Raw genomic sequence first — 15,752 nt, 5'->3', positions numbered from 1 at the left:
GGACGGCCGTCTCCAGCCCGGAAGACCACCAGTCCCTCCCCGTCAGGTTTCCTGGTCCAGGTGGACTCTGCCCCTTGGGCCCGTGCCCCCCCCAACCTCCCTTCTGCACCCTGAGGAGCCTGGGCAGCTGGCCGGGCAGCAAGCTCAAAGTCCGCGGTGCTTTCCAGGCGGCCCCGGGGTCTGCTTCCACCCCTGCCCTGCTGCCTCGCTCTCACCCTCCCTGTGGCCGGATGCGGTCGCCCGCTCAGCCCCTTTTCTGTGCTGCGGCCTTTTCTCCCTCACCCTGGGGTTTATCATCTCAGGGCAAGGGTGCCTTTAAGATACTGCAGGATACAAATGGCCACAACAGAGCAAGGTGTCCCCACCCACAGTCCCTCTTAGGGCATGGGGGTGAGAACAGCTTTGTACTGGGTAAGCCCCAGTCCCAAGGGATTCCCAGGAGGCGTGTGGTCTCCTGGGGGGTTCTGTCTCCTGTCCCCTCTAGTCCACCCCGTCCAGCCATCACACTTTTTTATTTTTTTGCAGTATGCGGGCCTCTCCCGTTGTGGAGCACAGGCTCCGGACGCGCAGGCTCAGTGGCCATGGCTCACGGGCCCAGCCGCTCCGCGGCATGTGGGATCTTCCCGGACCGGGGCACGAACCCGCGTCCTCTGCATCGGCAGGCGGACTCTCAACCACTGCGCCACCAGGGAAGCCCCAGCCACCACACTTTAAAAGCATAAATCCCACATGTTTCTCTCCCAAGCTTGAGACCCTCCAGCTGCTGTCAGAACAAGCTACCCCTCAGCACGGATGCCAAACCCTATGGGGTCTGCTGCCGCCTCCTCCCTGCACCTCGGGCCCCTCCCCTCAAGCTCACTGTCCTCAGCCCTCCGTCACTCCCCCTACGTGCCACGCCCCCTCCTGCCCTGCCCCATGGCCACTTCCTCCTCATCCTTCAGACCTCAGCTAAAATGTCACCTCCTCCCAGAGGCCCTCCCTGACCATCTCATGTAAAGAGGACCCCTCTGTGTGTGTTCTTAATTTAAAAAAAATTTATTTATTCCTGTTTTTTTTTGGCCATGCTGCACGGCATGTGGGATCTTAGTTCCCCAACCAGGGATCGAACTCGGGCCCCCTGCAGTGGAAGCGTGGAGCCTTAACCACTGAGCTGCCAGGGAAGTCCCCAGGTGTGCTTTTTAGGATCGAGATTTAATGAATTCTCTTACCATAAACTTCACCCTTTAAAGTATAAAATGCAATGATTTTCAGTATATTCACCAGGTTGTGCAACCATCACCGCTCTCTAACTTCAGAGCACTCTAACCACCCAGAGGAGAAACCTCGTACCCCTTGGCAGTCTCTCCGACCCTCCCCTCCCCCAGGCCCTGCCACCACCAACCGCCTTCTGTCTCCGTGGACTTACCTCTTCTGGACACGTCGAATTCATGGAATCCTACATTACATGGCCTTTTGTATCTGATTCTTCCACTTAGCATATTTACCATCAAGATTCAGCACCTCATTCCTTTTTATGGCTGGATAATATGCCCTTGTATGGATCTGCCACGTTTTGTTTATCCGTCCCTCACTCCCTTTGTGCACGAATCCAGCGTATGCTTTTCATTTCCCCACGGTGCTCTTCTCATTTTTGGTCTCTTTGATGAGACACGGTCTCCGAGAGAGAGAGGCCCTGACTGCGTGCTCCTGGCTGTGCCTCGGTGCGTGGCCAGGGCTGGGTGCACCGGGGTGCTAGGTGAATAAGGCGCCCCGATTGGGATGGTCTGAGCTCCGCCCTGCCTTGTCTCAGTGGATGCTTTTGGTGCCGGCTGGTAGCGCTGTGGACACACGGATACAGGCCAGGCCAGCGATACCCTCCCACCAGCACCTGTGCCTTTCTGCACTGGGAGACTCACACCCTAGGAATGGCTCCAGCCAATGGCCTTGTCGCAGGGGAGTTGGGGGAGCATCTAGGCTTCCTTGCCCCGAGGAGGCGGGGATACCCTGATGTTTTTTCTCTGAGGTCCCCACGGGGACTGAGCCTGGCTGCTACGGGTTGATGGGGCACCTTCTATGGCTTCCTTCCCTTCCCTGCTTCTGGGATTGCCATCCAAACACACTGCTCAAACTCTGTCTCAGGATCCCAGCCCAGGAGGACACGGATGTGCCTGCCTGACCTGGAAAGGCCCCAGATTCCTCCCCAGGCTGACACGGCCCCCGCCTCTCCCAGGCTCTCACTCCAGCTCCCCACGGGCCTTCTCTCCAGCAGGTACCCCAACCCTGAAGGCATCTGGGCTGTGCTCTCCAGCCCCCGCCCCGCAGACCCTTGTCACCCTCAGCCCATCCGTTGGCCGCCACCCGAGCAGCTCGGTTCCCGATGCGACCAGTGATCCGGGTCTCCCCAGATTCCTGTTGCTTGTGTCATGTGTGGGAGAACTCAAAATAGCCAGTGTGGCCTGTGCCCTGCCTGGGAAGGATCTGGTTTTCCCAGGGGTTGGTCCCCAGGGCACAGACGAGGTCTTGGTCACCAACGCCCCTGCTTTTGGCCCCGTGCTCAGCCGATGTGCTCTCTTCCCACGCTTGGGCAGGCTTGATGTCCACTGTGTCCCTCACTCGCTGTGTGACTGTGGACAAAGCACGTGGCCTCTCTCAGTCTCAGTTTCCCCAAGTGCAACAGGAGGATCGTCTCTGCACTAATCTTGGTGGTCATTTCAAGACTGAAGTGTGACAAGGGACTTGAGAGTTCTTGGTGATCTTAAAACACTGCATCATGTTTCTCCCAGAGATGGTATAGAAGGGAGGGGCCAGGAGAGCAGGGACAGGGTCTGAGGCCCTGTTGCGTGTCCCTTGTCGCTGCAGGTGGGAGTTGCCGCCATCATTGTCCGTGTTTTATGCAGGCAGAGACCGAGGCTCAGCAAGGGGGTGGGGCTGCCCGAGCTCAGGAAGGTGGTCGTGGGCAGGGATATGAATTCAGATCTGCATGATTCCAGGCCCATGATTTTCCCTTGTAACCATGAGGACGGGTGATTTAAAATTTTTTTTCCATGTGCTTTTAGAAATCATTTGAAACTGTTACGAGGAGCATCTTTTGTCTTATTCAGTAGTACCCAGGCCAGTTCCTGGCATGCAGGAGGCCCTCAATAGATGCATGGATGAATGAGTGAGTGAATGAATTAAACCATAAAGCTACGTTGGCTTTATGGGCACATAAACCGTGGGCACATGTTTTCTGCTCCTGCAGGTGACGGGGAGACCTAGCCCCATGGTGGGCGTTGGCCTGAACTGACCAGGAAGGAAATGGATGAGATCAAGCAGCGTCATGAGCAGGCCCAGGGTGCCCGACCTCTGACGGTCATGAGCCCAGGCTGGGAAGACGTTTGGGCCCCTCTGGGGTCTTCTCCATGCCCTGGCAGCCTCTAACCCTATAACCCTACAAAACAATGCAGAAATGTGCCAACATCGTTGGCACGTTGCCCAAAATAACACTGCTGGGGGCCAGCGTTCGGGAGCCGTGGGGGCATCTCTGTCGTTCGAACCACGTTTGGTGCGTCCCGCGGGCGGGTATCTTGGGAGAGAAAGCTCTCTGTTGATGCTGGGAGCCGCCAACAGTGGCCCTGGTATGGCTTGAAGGATGCCCAGGCTGACTCAAAGCCAGTGTCCCCACCAAGAGGACACCTTCCTCCACTGCAGGTTCCGGGGACAAGGACCACAAGAGCAGCGCTGCAAAGGTAGCTGCGGGGGGTGGTGGGTGGATTCCTCGTTCGTTTACGGTGTATGTGGGGTAGGGGGTGGCAGGAGACAGGAGGACACTGGCCCCTTATGAATCTCAGGTCTGTTTCCTTGCCTGGGCGCAGGGCAGGGAACAGAGTTTGTGCCAAGGATGCCCTTTCTCATCTGCTTTGTAAACCAGCGGCTCTGCGACTGCCCCGTTGCAGGAGTGATGGATGTTGCTTCCAAGATTAGGTTCTAGAGGACGGTGGTCTCCATCGCGTTAGTCCTCTCTGACTTTTCTCACTTTCTTGTTCTGATGAAGCTGGCTGCCCTGTTGTGAGCTGCCTTATGGAGAGGCCATGGGGCAGGGAACTGAGACCCTTGGTCTATCAGCCCGTGAGGAACTGCACCCAGCCCGCAGCCGCTGGGGCTCAGTGAGCCCGGTCCCTGGAGAGGTCTGCAGCCCCTGCCACACCTTGACTGCAGCCTGGAGAGATGCAGGCAGCCATCCAGCTAAGCTGTATTCGGATTCCAGTCTGGGAGAAACTGGGAGACAGCAAACATCATTTCAAACCATAATGTTTTGGGGTTACTTGTTATGCAGCCATAGATAACCAATACAAAGATTTCATTGAATGTGTCTTAGGAAAAACATAAGTAGCACGTGAAATTGGGTTTGGGACATTTATTGCTTGCAACGACACTAAGCAGGGAAAAGCAATCCATTTAAATCAGTTTGAAGAGAGCGATAAGGTAAATAAACGTACAGATGGGTGTGGGACGGCAGAAATCGGGAGGAAGAAGGAGATGACTGACTGAAGTTCCGAGAGCACTGAGATATTGGCGGGAGGGTCACTGATGCCACAGCAGGTGTGTTCAGAGATAATTCTGGGTTGTGTCTGGGTGCAGCTGTCTACAGGGTGAAGCAAGGGCTGCCTCTTCCCAGGCTGAGTTCTGCTCTGCTGAGGGGGCTGAGGCTGCACAGGAGATCACGCCGGTTACCGCTCCCTTCCACAGCCTATGCAGGGTGCAGCATCCTCAAGGGGGGAGGAGTGGCTCTGTGGCCTCTTTGCTGTTGCCCAGTGTCCAGTGGGTTGAGGGAACCAAGGATCTGGGAACCCTGGTTCTAGGACAGCTTCTTTTTTTAATTTTATTTTATTAAAAAATTTTTTTTGGCCACATCACGCGGCTTGTGGGATCTTAGTTCCCCGACCAGGGATTGAGTCCACGCCCTTGGCCGTGACAGCACAGAGTCCTAACCACTGGACTGCCAGGGAAGTCCCTAGGGCAACTTCTGGCTGTGGCCGTCACCTGCCTGTGGGCTGAGGAGGGACAGTAGGTCCACGGGAGGAAGGGGAAGGAGAGAGGAAGATGGGGGTAGAGGTGTCAGATGACGTCACTGTCACACCCCGGGTTTCCTGCAGGCCTGCTTCCTGGTCAGCAGCACCAGAAAGACCCATGGGCAGAGCTGGGAGGAGGCCTGGTGACCTCATCCAATGTCAGCCACAGACAAGGGGAGATGTTGGCAGAGCCTTTGTCACCTCTGGTCTCAGTTTCCCCATCCCATGGCCTTTTGGGGGGTGTGGCCAGAGCCCACTGAGTCTGCGTCCCTTCCTCCAAGCCTGTCACAGCATCCTCTTTCCCAGTTCCGTCTGTGTCCTCCACTGGACCGGACAGACGAGGAGCTCCGAGGGCCAGCTGGCCCCTGACACTGAGTGCCTCCCTCTGCCCAGCGCCTGACACGTGTCACCTTGCTTGTATCCTCTCAACAGCCGTGTGAGGCTGGTGTAATTCTCCCCCCCCACCACTTTACAGATGGGGAAACAGGCTCAGAGAGGGGCATGACATGCCTACGTCTTCAGAGCTGGGCCAGCCTAGGAGCAGAAGTAGCAGAGTCAGGATGCCGGCATCCCAAAGCACCTGCTTTGTTCACTGCTGTATCCCAGCGCCCAGACTGGTTATCCCAGCACTCAGACTGGTGTCGGCAGGCAGTAGGTGTTCAGTAGACACTTGCTGGGCAGGACTGGCTGAGTGGTGGCTCTTGGTCAACCTCACAGAGCGACTGGACCTTGAGGAGGCAGCTCACCCGGGGGCTGGACCTCAGCGGAGGTTACATTGCCGCTAGGGGGGCTGTGTATGCCCAGAGAGTCCTGAGGGCCAGTGCCATCCCCTTCATGCCTCACAGCGGTCTTGGGTTTGTTATGATCCCACTTCACAGAAGAGGAAACTGAGGCACGCAGAGGGGCTGTGGCTTGCCTGAGGCCACATCGAGGCCAGGCTGGTGCCCCTCTGGTTTCACTCCCAGGCCAGCTCTGCTCCCTTGGTCCTGTCCCCTCAGTCAGTGCCCTGGGCTCCAGGAGACCCACACATGGGACCACCAGGCTGTTGTGAGGACCCGGCCTCCCAGAGGGCCCCGCCAGCCCTTTCTCTCCCCACGGGCACCTCCAAGCGCGAGGCTGGCTTACTTACTGAAAGCTAGTAGTGGACATGGCGCAGAGGCCATGTGTCTGCACCCCAGGGTCAGTTTGGTTGTACAGGGTCACGCACTGGCATCTGAGAAACCTTGTTTCTCTCTCCCCTTTTATGAGCACTCCTTCTGTTAACCCCACCTGTATCCAAACCAGCCTTGCCTGACTCCAGAAAGTCCATGTAAATGCTTACACGGCACTGCTTTCCGCTCAGGCCTCATGAGTTTGTACAAACATCAAAGGAATTCTTTAATTGCAGTAAAGACAAGTCCTTGGGGGATGGGCCATTTTTGCAAAGGGCTGTGTGCATCTATTATTTCCTTTTTCAGAACAAACATGTCTTACTTTTTCCTAGGTTTTATTTATTTATTTAATTTCTTTTGTTTTTACCGTTCTGCTCAGGTATTTTAGGTGTGTTTGTCTTTTTTCTTTTTTTGGTGGGGGAAAGGTTGGAAGGGAGACAGAAAAACAAAACCAAAGGGAGAAAAAAAACCCACATGACTCTTCCCACCCACTGCCACCCCCGGTCCCGGGCCTGAGTCGATGAGGGCGAGATGAGCACACACGGGGCAGAACAGCAATAACTTAGGGTGGGGGGGGGGGCATCAGGAGAACCCCAGGTATAATCTCTGGACTCCACGGCAGACGACGCTGCCTGTCTAGAGGCCCAAAGGGGTAGGGGTGAGGTGGGCAAGCGTACCGAGGAGGGAGCGGTGAAAGGGAGGAGAGATCTGGGACTGGAGAAACATCACTGAGTGGTGGCAGATGAAGTGCATTTTCAATGCTCTAGACATGTGCTGGGGAGGAGCTAGAGTTGGTCACACCTCCAGGGGGGCGGGGCCCCGGGGCTGGCGGGTTCGGGATCTGCGCGCAGCTAGAGTCCCTGGTGGTGGCTTAGCCGGCGCTGGCTGCGTGGTAGCAGACGGGGGATATGGCTGGGCCGCTCACGGCCAACTGGCCAGTGTGTGGATGGCCCAGGGGGGCAGGCGGGTGGCTAAACCCCGGCTGGCCTGTGCCAGGCTCCAGTTCCAGCCCTTGCACGGGGCCCCAAACCTTGCCAACAGGGCTAGTGGGTGTCGGGCAGTGAAAGGATTACCCCGGGGGGGCCCAGGGACAGGCAGACGGCTGCGGAAGCCATCCATCCTCGTTGGTCTTGGGGTAGAGTGCGAATAGGCCCAGGTCCCCCGTGGCCCTATAGGGCCCTGAAGGTCATGCATGCAGAGCATGCAACCAGGGTCGAGAGATGCCCTGGTGCATCCAGGGGCCCTGCTGCCGCACCCGTTTGCCCCCAGCTGCCAGAGCTGCCTGAGGTAGAGCCAGGCCTGGCCAGGCTGGGAACCAGGCAGCCCCAAGGCCCAGAGGGACACCCATGAGGCCTCGGCGCCAGCTCAGACTGAGGACGGCCCCCAGTGCGGTGCCCTGAGCCAGGAGTAGGAATAGACAGGGGTCAGGTGCAGAGCTGTACAAAGCAGTAGGTAGGAGCCCCCCACCTCGAGCGCCAGCAGGGCTGCCTGCGGGCCACCACCCCCCTGGCCGCCAGCAGTGGGAGCGGCAGCAGAAGTAGCGGGGGCAGGAGTCCAGAGGAGGACCCCACTGCAAAGGAGAGTCCAACCAAGAGGCCATGGGACAGGAGTCCAGGGAGCTGGCTAGTCGGGCTGGGCCTCAGGGGTGTGGGAGGGAGTTCGGGGGCATGTCTGGTGAGGGACAGCCATCTCCAGTATCCCTCGGGGCCCTAAAAGGAGCCCCCTCCTCCTCAGGCACTGGGGTCACTGCTGGACCCTGGACCCAGCCAAGCTCCAACTCCTCATGCAAGAGGCTACCATCCTCCTTCTCCCACAACCTCCATTTCCCGAATGCCCCCTGGCCCACGGGGCTCTTCTCCTGGGGTGCCGGGGATGGAACTCTACGCTCCTCTATCTCCTCCCCAGGTAGCCCCCAAACTTCCTCGTCAGCCAAACTCCTCTGTGTTTGTGGACTGGGGCTAGGGGGCTAGGGGTTCCTGACTCTTTCCCCAATATCCTCTGCTCTCCTGGCTCCAAGGCACCCCCTTCCTCCCCCAGAATCCTCCTCTCTGGAACTGCTTCCTCCTCCTCTCCCAGGATTCTTCTCCTTTTTTAAAAGATTTACTTATTTTATTTTATTTTTGGCTGTGTTGGGTCTTCGTTGCTGTGCGCGGGCTTTCTTTAGTCGCGGTGAGCGGGGGCTACTCTTCATCGCGGTGCGCGGGCTTCTCATTGCGGTGGCTTCTCTTGTTGCAGAGCATGGGCTCTAGGCTCATGGGCTTCAGTAGTTGAGGCTTGTGGGCTCAGTAGTTGTGGCTTGCGGGCTCCAGGGCGCAGGCTCAGTAGCTGTGGCGCACGGGCTTAGTTGTTCCGCGGCATGTGGGATCTTCCTGGACCAGGGCTCGAACCCGTGTGCCCTGCATTGGCAGGCAGATTCTCAACCACTGTGCCACCAGGGAAGCCCTCCCAGGATTCTTTGGTCTGCCCCCTGGCCAGATTAGCAGGGCTGCTCTTCTTTAAGGGTGCCTGTGTTAGGTGGTCCCAGAGCCCCAGGAGCGGGGAGTGGGAGGCCCGGGGAACACTGGCCTGCACGTACGTTGAGGCTCTTGGGCTGCTGGCGAACCTGGGCCGCGTGCTCTGCCGCGGTCTTGCTTATGCTGCTTACTGTACTCCAGCTGGTTGCCCAGCTCCGTCTGCTGCTGCCGGTGGGTGAGCTCGGCCCGTGTGCGCTGCACGGCCTGGGGCTGCCGTAGCTCCGGCTCCCGTGTGGTCTCATGCTGCCGTAGCAGCAATGCACGCTCCAAGTCCTTCTGTGTCTGTTTCTTGTTCAAGTCCTGAGGCAAAAGAGAGGCAGAGCCCAGAAACTGGTCCGAAAGCCTTGTTGGTGTCAAGGAAGGGAGAGCCCCAGGACTCCTCGGCAGAGGGAGCCGAGGGTGGGGAGACACGGGGTGCAGATGAGAGGTGGAAGGGAGCCAAGCTCCTGGCAGGCCTGGGAACTCTAGCAGGGTCTGGCAGGCATGAGAAGCGAAAGAGGTGTGGAAAAGAAGCCGGGCCGTAACACGAATGAGGGCAGAGGGGAACGGCAACCACAAGTGAGGCAAATGGAAAAGGATGTAGGTGTCTGGGATCTGGGAGGGGAACAGGGGAAGGGGTGGCCTACCTCTCGAAGCAGGTCCTGGTCCAGGCTGTGACGAGCCAGCAGCATCTCGCGCTGGTACTGGCGACACTGCAGCTCCAAGGCCTGGCGCTGCTGTAGCTGCTCCTTCGGCCGCAAAAGCCACCCAGGCTTCTCCCGCTTGGGAGTGCTGGGCTTCTGGTGCTCCCCGGCGAGGGCAGCGGGACAGCAAGGAGGTCAGGGCCGCCTCACCCTCCATCAACCGCGCCCACCGCTGCAGCCCCATCCCCCCTCCTTCAGCTGCGCCTTCCGAAGCTTGGAGGCTCGCTTCTGCGCCTCCGGCAGGGCGGCCGGCTCCTTCTTCTGCTGCCCGAGGACGTGCTGCTGGAAATTACCCGCCTCAGCCTGGGCAGCTCGTGCCGCCTTCTCGCCGGTAGCCTGGTGCTGCCTTGACAGCTTTTCGGCCTCAGCCCCAAAGCCAGCCCGCCGCGCCTCGAGCTCCCGCTCCTGAGGCTCAGCCCTCAACCTCAGCCCCGACGCCCCGACGATGCTGTTGTCGCCTCTGCCTGTGGCTGCTGCCGCAGGGCTGAGTCCTGCGCGCGCTCCCGGGTCTGATGGCTGACCAGGCAGGCAGTACGGATGGTGGCAGAGCGGTCCCGGCTGCGGCAGTAGGCCTGTCAGCAGGCAGAAGAGGTGGTGGATGTGGGAGCCGGGGCTGCAGGTGGCTGGAGAGGGCCCGGGCTCATCTCTGGTGGGTAGGGGTCGTCACGGAGGCTGTCAGAGCCCGGCAGCCGGTGGACGATGGAGCTGTGGGAGATGATGGCGTGCTCGCCCTCCCGCATCGCGGCCGTGTCCCGGGCTTCAGGGCCTGTGCCTCCTTGTCAGAGGTGTCTGCCAGGCTGTTGACTGAGCTGCTCTGGCTGGAGGGCTCTCTAGACCGGCCCGTGTCTCGGCCCGCTGCATGGAGGGCTTGGTCTCCTCCTCTGGGGCCTCAGTGCCAGGGCCACTGGGCGCCTCTTGCAACATATCTTCTTCATCTTGCGGTACTGCACGTTGTCTGACTCCCGGACAGCATCTTGGTTCTCTGGATTAAGTCCATGATGACTGCGGGTGGCTGCTCCCGGAGCACAAAGCGGTGCTTCAGAAGAACTTCTGAGGTTGGTCTGTCTCGAGGGATTTTCTGAAGGCAGGAGTCGACACAATTCCGGAGGTACTCAGACCAGTGTCCTGACCGGAGCACCGGAGACTCGCTCTCTGCAATGTGATATAAGGCACTCATCACATTCATGCAAAACAGCGGTGGTTTCCATTCCGCCAGCTTGGTGCAGGTGATGCCTAAGGACCGAGACATCCACCTTGCCATCGTCCTGCCCCCTCATCCATTGCCAGGATCACCTCTGGAGCCATCCAGTACGGGGTGCCCACGAAGGAGTTGGCAGGTGCCATGACGGATGCAGAGCCGAAGTTCCCCAGTTTCACCAGGCCTGGCTCTGACAGCAGAATGTTTCCAGCCTCACATCCCTACGGATCACGTTGTGGGAGTGCACATAAGCCAGGCCGTGAAGGGCCCCGTGGTTCACAGCTGCAATCTCCACCTCCTGAAGGGGCTTCTTGTGCACTTCTAGGAGGTCAGAAGCTGAGCCCAGGCGATACTCCACCACCACCCAAGCCATGTGCCTCCTCAGGTAACAGCCCCGGTACTGAATGGCGTCGGGATGCCGGAACTTCTGCAGGAACCGCACCTCCTTGATGATGTCCTGCCGTTTCTCATTTGACTGCTTCCCACTGTAGGACACCTTCTTGAGGGCCACCACCCCACTATTCCGGACATCCCCGGCAAAGTACACGGCTCCAAAGCTGCCATGGCCAATTTCCCGGAGGTCACGGAAGAGCTTTTTCGGGTCGTTCTTGAAGAAGAGCTCAGCCACGTCGGGGTCCTTCAGGCTCCCGGCCCGGCATGGTGGCCCCTGGGGGTCCTGAGAGTGGGGCTTGACCTGCTAGGGGTCACTCTGGTGCCCAGAGTCTCCACCTCCTCCTGGGGTCCGCCAACGGCTCTGCCAAGCAGGGAGAGGGCCAAGGAGACCTTCCCCCTTGCCACCTCTTCCCCCAACCTCCCGCCCCTTCCTGAGGGGTCCCTCCTCGAGGGCGCTGGCTGCTGAACCCCGGATTTCTGACTGTGGGTTCTGAGCCACAGAATCTGATATTTGAACTCATGGGGAATGAACCCCGGATACTGGTGCATGCAGGGTCCTGAACCCCAGAAACAGAGCCCCAGGTTTAGAGAGGAGTCCCAGATATCTGGAATCTCAGGAGACGAGACCCGGATATTTCAGAGGCGTAGGGTCAGGCCCGGAAATTCGGGACAGAGGGGACTGAGCCCCAGGTTTTTGGCCACTGATAGGGGGCCTACCTGGAGGATTCCGACGGCACAGCCCCTCTCACACCGGAGTCCGAGGGTGAGAGCCCCCACTCCCACCCCGGCCCCCTCCCTTTCCCTTTCTCTCTCTCGAGGACAGCTGAAAGATTGTACGTAGCTGAGGGCGGTCCCGATGCCCTCTGCCCCTCTCTTCTTCTCAGTCTCCGCCTCTCTCCTCACCACAGCCCCCGTCGTCCCAGTGTCCCTCTCCCTTTTCCTCCCAATTCCAAGATGGAGACAGGGCGGGAGCCTTTTCTAGGTTTTAAAATGCACGCAGATTGTTTAAGAAAAAAACAAACCAAACCCATGAACGCATCCTGTGATTTCTCTCTACCCTCCTGGGGTAACCACACTGGTGTCCTCCAGAGCTGTATCATCTTTTAAATACTTGCCAAGTGATGGGCTCAAGGATTTCATTGTTATTTTAATTTGCATGCCTGTATTCTAATGAGGTGGAGCTTTGCTTCGAGCATTCATTATTCATATTTCTTCTTTTGTGTACTTCTGGTTCTTACCCTTTGCCCCTTTCCCACCTGGGGGGAATTTAATCTTTTTCTTACTGATTTTTTTTTTTTAAAGAAGATGTTGGGGGTAGGAGTTTATTAATTAATTATTTTTTGCTGTGTTGGGTCTTCGTTTCTGTGTGAGGGCTTTCTCTAGTTGTGGCAAGCGGGGGCCACTCTTCATCACGGTGCGCGGGCCTCTCACTATCGCGGCCTCTCTTGTTGCGGAGCACAGGCTCCAGATGCACAGGCTCAGTAGTTGTGGCTCACGGGCGTAGTTGCTCCGCGGCATGTGGGATCCTCCCAGACCAGGGCTCGAACCTGTGTCCCCTGCATTAGCAGGCAGATTCTCAACCGCTGAGCCACCAGAGAAGCCCCTCTTACTGATTTTTAAAAAAAATTTATTTATTTGGCTGCCTCAGGTCTTTTCGTTGTGGCACGCAGGAACTTTGTTGCGGCATGCAGGCTTCTCTAGTTGTGGTGCACGGGCTCCAGAGCGCGTGGGCTCTGCAGTTGTGGCAGGTGGGCTTAGTTGCCCCGCAGCATCTTAGTTCCCGGACCAGGGCTCAAACCTGCGTCCCCTGCATTGGCAGGTGGATTCTTAACCACTGCGCCACCAGGGGGGTCCCTCTTACTGATTTTTCTCTCTTTTTTTAAACATCTTTATTGGAGTATAATTGCTTTACAATGGTGTGTTAGTTTCTGCTTTATAATCTGTAACTGATTTTTAAGAGCTCTATGGGAGGCAGAATTACGGGCCCCATGACCTCCCCCTCCCCATCATGCTTCTGGTTATGGTCAGTTAGATGGCAAAAGAGATTTTGCAGATGTAATTAAGGGTACTAATCAGATGATTTTTTTTTTTTTTTTTTGTGGTACGCGGGCCTCTCACTGTTGCGGCCTCTCCCGTTGCAGAGCAGGAACCCGTGTCCCCTGCATCCGCAGGCGGACTCTCAACCACTGCGCCACCAGGGAAGCCCTGATCAGCTGATTTTAAACTAAGGAGATTATCCTGGATTATCCCATGTGTTCAGTGTAATCACATGAGCCCTTAAAAGCAAAGAGATGCTGCAGAGGGGGAGGTCAGAAGGATTGGAAGCACCTTGCTGCATCTTGAAGCATCTCATTCAAAGCATGGGAGGATTCAGTGCTCTCTTCCTGGCTCCGATGATGGAGGGGGCCATAAATAAAGAAATGCAGTAGCCTCTAGGAGCCAAGAATGACCCCCAGCCAACATCCAGCAAGAAATGGGTACCTCAGGGCTTCCCTGGTGGCGCAGTGGTTAAGAATCCGCCTGCCACTTCCGGGGACACGGGTTTGAGGCCTGGTCCAGGAAGATCCTACATGCCGTGGAGCAGCTAAGCCTGTGCACCACAACTACTGAGCCCACGCTCCAGAACTACTGAAGTCCGCACGCCTAGAGCCCGTGCTCCACAACAAGAGAAGCCACCGCAAGGAGAAGCCCGCGCGCCACAAGGAAGAGTAGCCCCTGCTCACCGCAACTAGAGAAAGCCCGTGCGCAGCAACGAAGACCCAACGCAGCCAAAAATAAATAAATAAAATAAATAAATTTATAAAAAAGAGAAGAAATGGGTACCTCAGTCCTAGCCCCATGGCAGTGAATCTGCCACCCACCTGGATGAGCCTAGCCCAGGTGGGCTGAAACCTTGACTTTGGCCTGCTGAGGCCTTGAGATGAGAACCCTGCCCAGCCACTGGACTTCTGACCTCCGGGACTTAGAGATAATAAGTGGGAGTTGTTTTAAGCTAAATTTGTGGTATTGTGTCACTGCAGCAATAGAAAAAAAGCTCTTTACATATTAATGTTGGAAATACTTTTTATATATAGTGTAAATATTATTTTCAAATGTATCACTTGTCATTATAAACTTTACCCTCAATTATACTTAACCTCCCTAATTTCATTATCAGAGGGTAAATTCAAATTCCATTTTGGGGGATGACCTTTGGCGTCACTCCCATGTACCCAAAAGTCACATGCAAAACACAGATTCCTGGGCCCTGCCCCGAGTTTCCGACTCAGCGGGTCTGAGGGGGCCCAAGAATGTGCATTTCTAACCCGTGCCCACGTGATGCTGACGGAGCTGGCCGGGGACCACCACCCTTTGAGAGAGAAGGCCTTCCTTAGAAGGCCTTAGAGCCCCGCCCTGATGGAAGGAAGCTGAGCCCCACCCGCCAGGAGGCGTGGTCGGCTAAGCCCCCGCCTCCAAGAGCAAGATCTCCGTCTTCATTGGTTGGTAGGAAGGAGCGTCCTGTACATCAGAGGGCTGTCCCCGCCTCCACCCGAACCCCGGGGGCGGGGACATTGCGCCTGAGCAGTGGAGCTCGGCGCTCGCGTCTTGTGCTCGTGTGAGGTTCGGGTGGCCGGCTGTGACCCCATGGCAGACCCCCGGGAGGAATCGGAGCCCCTTCTGAGCCGGACCCGCGGCGGCAGTGCCCGCCATACTCCGGCGGGCGTACCCTCCTGTCACAGCGTCCAAGTCGGCCCTGGTGAGCCGCGGCCTGGGGAGGGGCCGGGCCGCGCAGGGGTGGCGCGTGGGGGTCCCGCCGGCCCGCGCCGCGTCACTGCTGTCCCTGCGGGCGCGCCCCGCTCTCCCGGCCGGGGTCCGAGCGGGCCCGGGCGGCGCGGCGCGCCAGGGAGCCGCCTTCCCGAGGGCGGGGCGGCTGCGCCGTGCGGACCCCGGCCAGGGCGCGGGCTTCAGCCCGATTCTGCGGGGTCGCGCCCTGCCTCCGACCGGTCGGGCTGAGACTCCTCGCTCAGCCCAGGGGCAGCCAGCCCCCTGAAGCCCCCTCGGAGCGCCCGGGGCCTCGTGCTTTCCGTGGATCACCTTGGTGATTCCTAGGAGGAAGCACTTCCGTTTTCCCCAGTTCTTACGGGGGAAAGTGAGGCACAGAGAGGGGCTTTCCCCTACCCAAGGTTGCACAGCCAGGAAGTGGCCGAGGTGGGATTCGAACCCAGCTGGGAGTGAATTGTGAGGCTCCTCCTTCAGCGTCGGCTTGGGGCAGGCCTCCCCAGACCGGGGCAGCTTCCTTCCTTCCTTCTCTGCAGCTCTATCCTCCTCTTCCTGTTTACCCGCAGAGAGATTGCTGAAACCCAAGGAGGGCGGGGAGGGTGAAATCCTTCTGTCCCTGGCAGACCCCAAGGGCACTGGGTGCTGGGTTAGGGATGGAAGGGCCTCAGCCTCGTTTTGCAGAGGGGGAAACTGAGGCCCAGAGAGTGTCCAGGACCTGTCCAAGAACATAGACCTGGGATCTGTCTCAGCCGCTGCAGGCACCCACACTGGGTGCTCCTTCCAGGCCACCTTCTGTCTCTGGGCTCACTTTCCTCCTCTGTTGGGGAGGGGTCCGCAGTGTGTGTCTGTCCTGGGATTATTGGGGCGGGTCCCTGGCAGGAGATGGAAAACATGCCCACCTGCCCATCTCAGAGGCTGTCCTGGGAAAGTTCTCCGTCCAGTCCGTGCAAGACCTCCCGGGACCCTGGACATGGTGGCATTCTGGGGATGCAGCCTTTGCGCCGGGAGGCCACTTCCCGGCTGTG

General features: G+C 58.0%; 1 protein-coding gene and 1 pseudogene across 7 annotated transcripts in view; one reads left to right on the top strand and one right to left on the bottom strand.

The window, feature by feature from the left end:
* Positions 1–6,798: 6,798 nt before the first annotated feature.
* On the bottom strand, positions 6,799–11,999 carry LOC111184035 (serine/threonine-protein kinase TAO2-like; annotated as a pseudogene).
* A 2,510-nt stretch (positions 12,000–14,509) lies between these two features.
* TPCN2 (two pore segment channel 2) overlaps positions 14,510–15,752 on the top strand; it is a 31,568-nt gene continuing 30,325 nt past the window's right edge. For 2 of the 7 annotated variants that reach the window (XM_089914371.1, XM_089914373.1), the window contains exon 1: positions 14,510–14,704. In XM_089914371.1, coding sequence (XP_089770497.1) covers positions 14,593–14,704 — 112 coding nt within the window. In that variant the 5' untranslated portion in view covers positions 14,510–14,592. The remainder of the gene's footprint in view (positions 14,705–15,752) is intronic. The other 5 variants (XM_022591153.3, XM_089914372.1, XM_089914369.1 and 2 more) reach the window with 4 other exon arrangements.

Source organism: Delphinapterus leucas, chromosome 7 (genome assembly GCF_059928025.1).
Source record: "Delphinapterus leucas isolate spDelLeu-1000000601 "Yukka" chromosome 7, BTC_Dleu_Yukka2, whole genome shotgun sequence".
NCBI classification, from domain to species: domain Eukaryota; kingdom Metazoa; phylum Chordata; class Mammalia; order Artiodactyla; family Monodontidae; genus Delphinapterus; species Delphinapterus leucas.
This window is presented reverse-complemented; position numbering and strand designations above follow the sequence as displayed.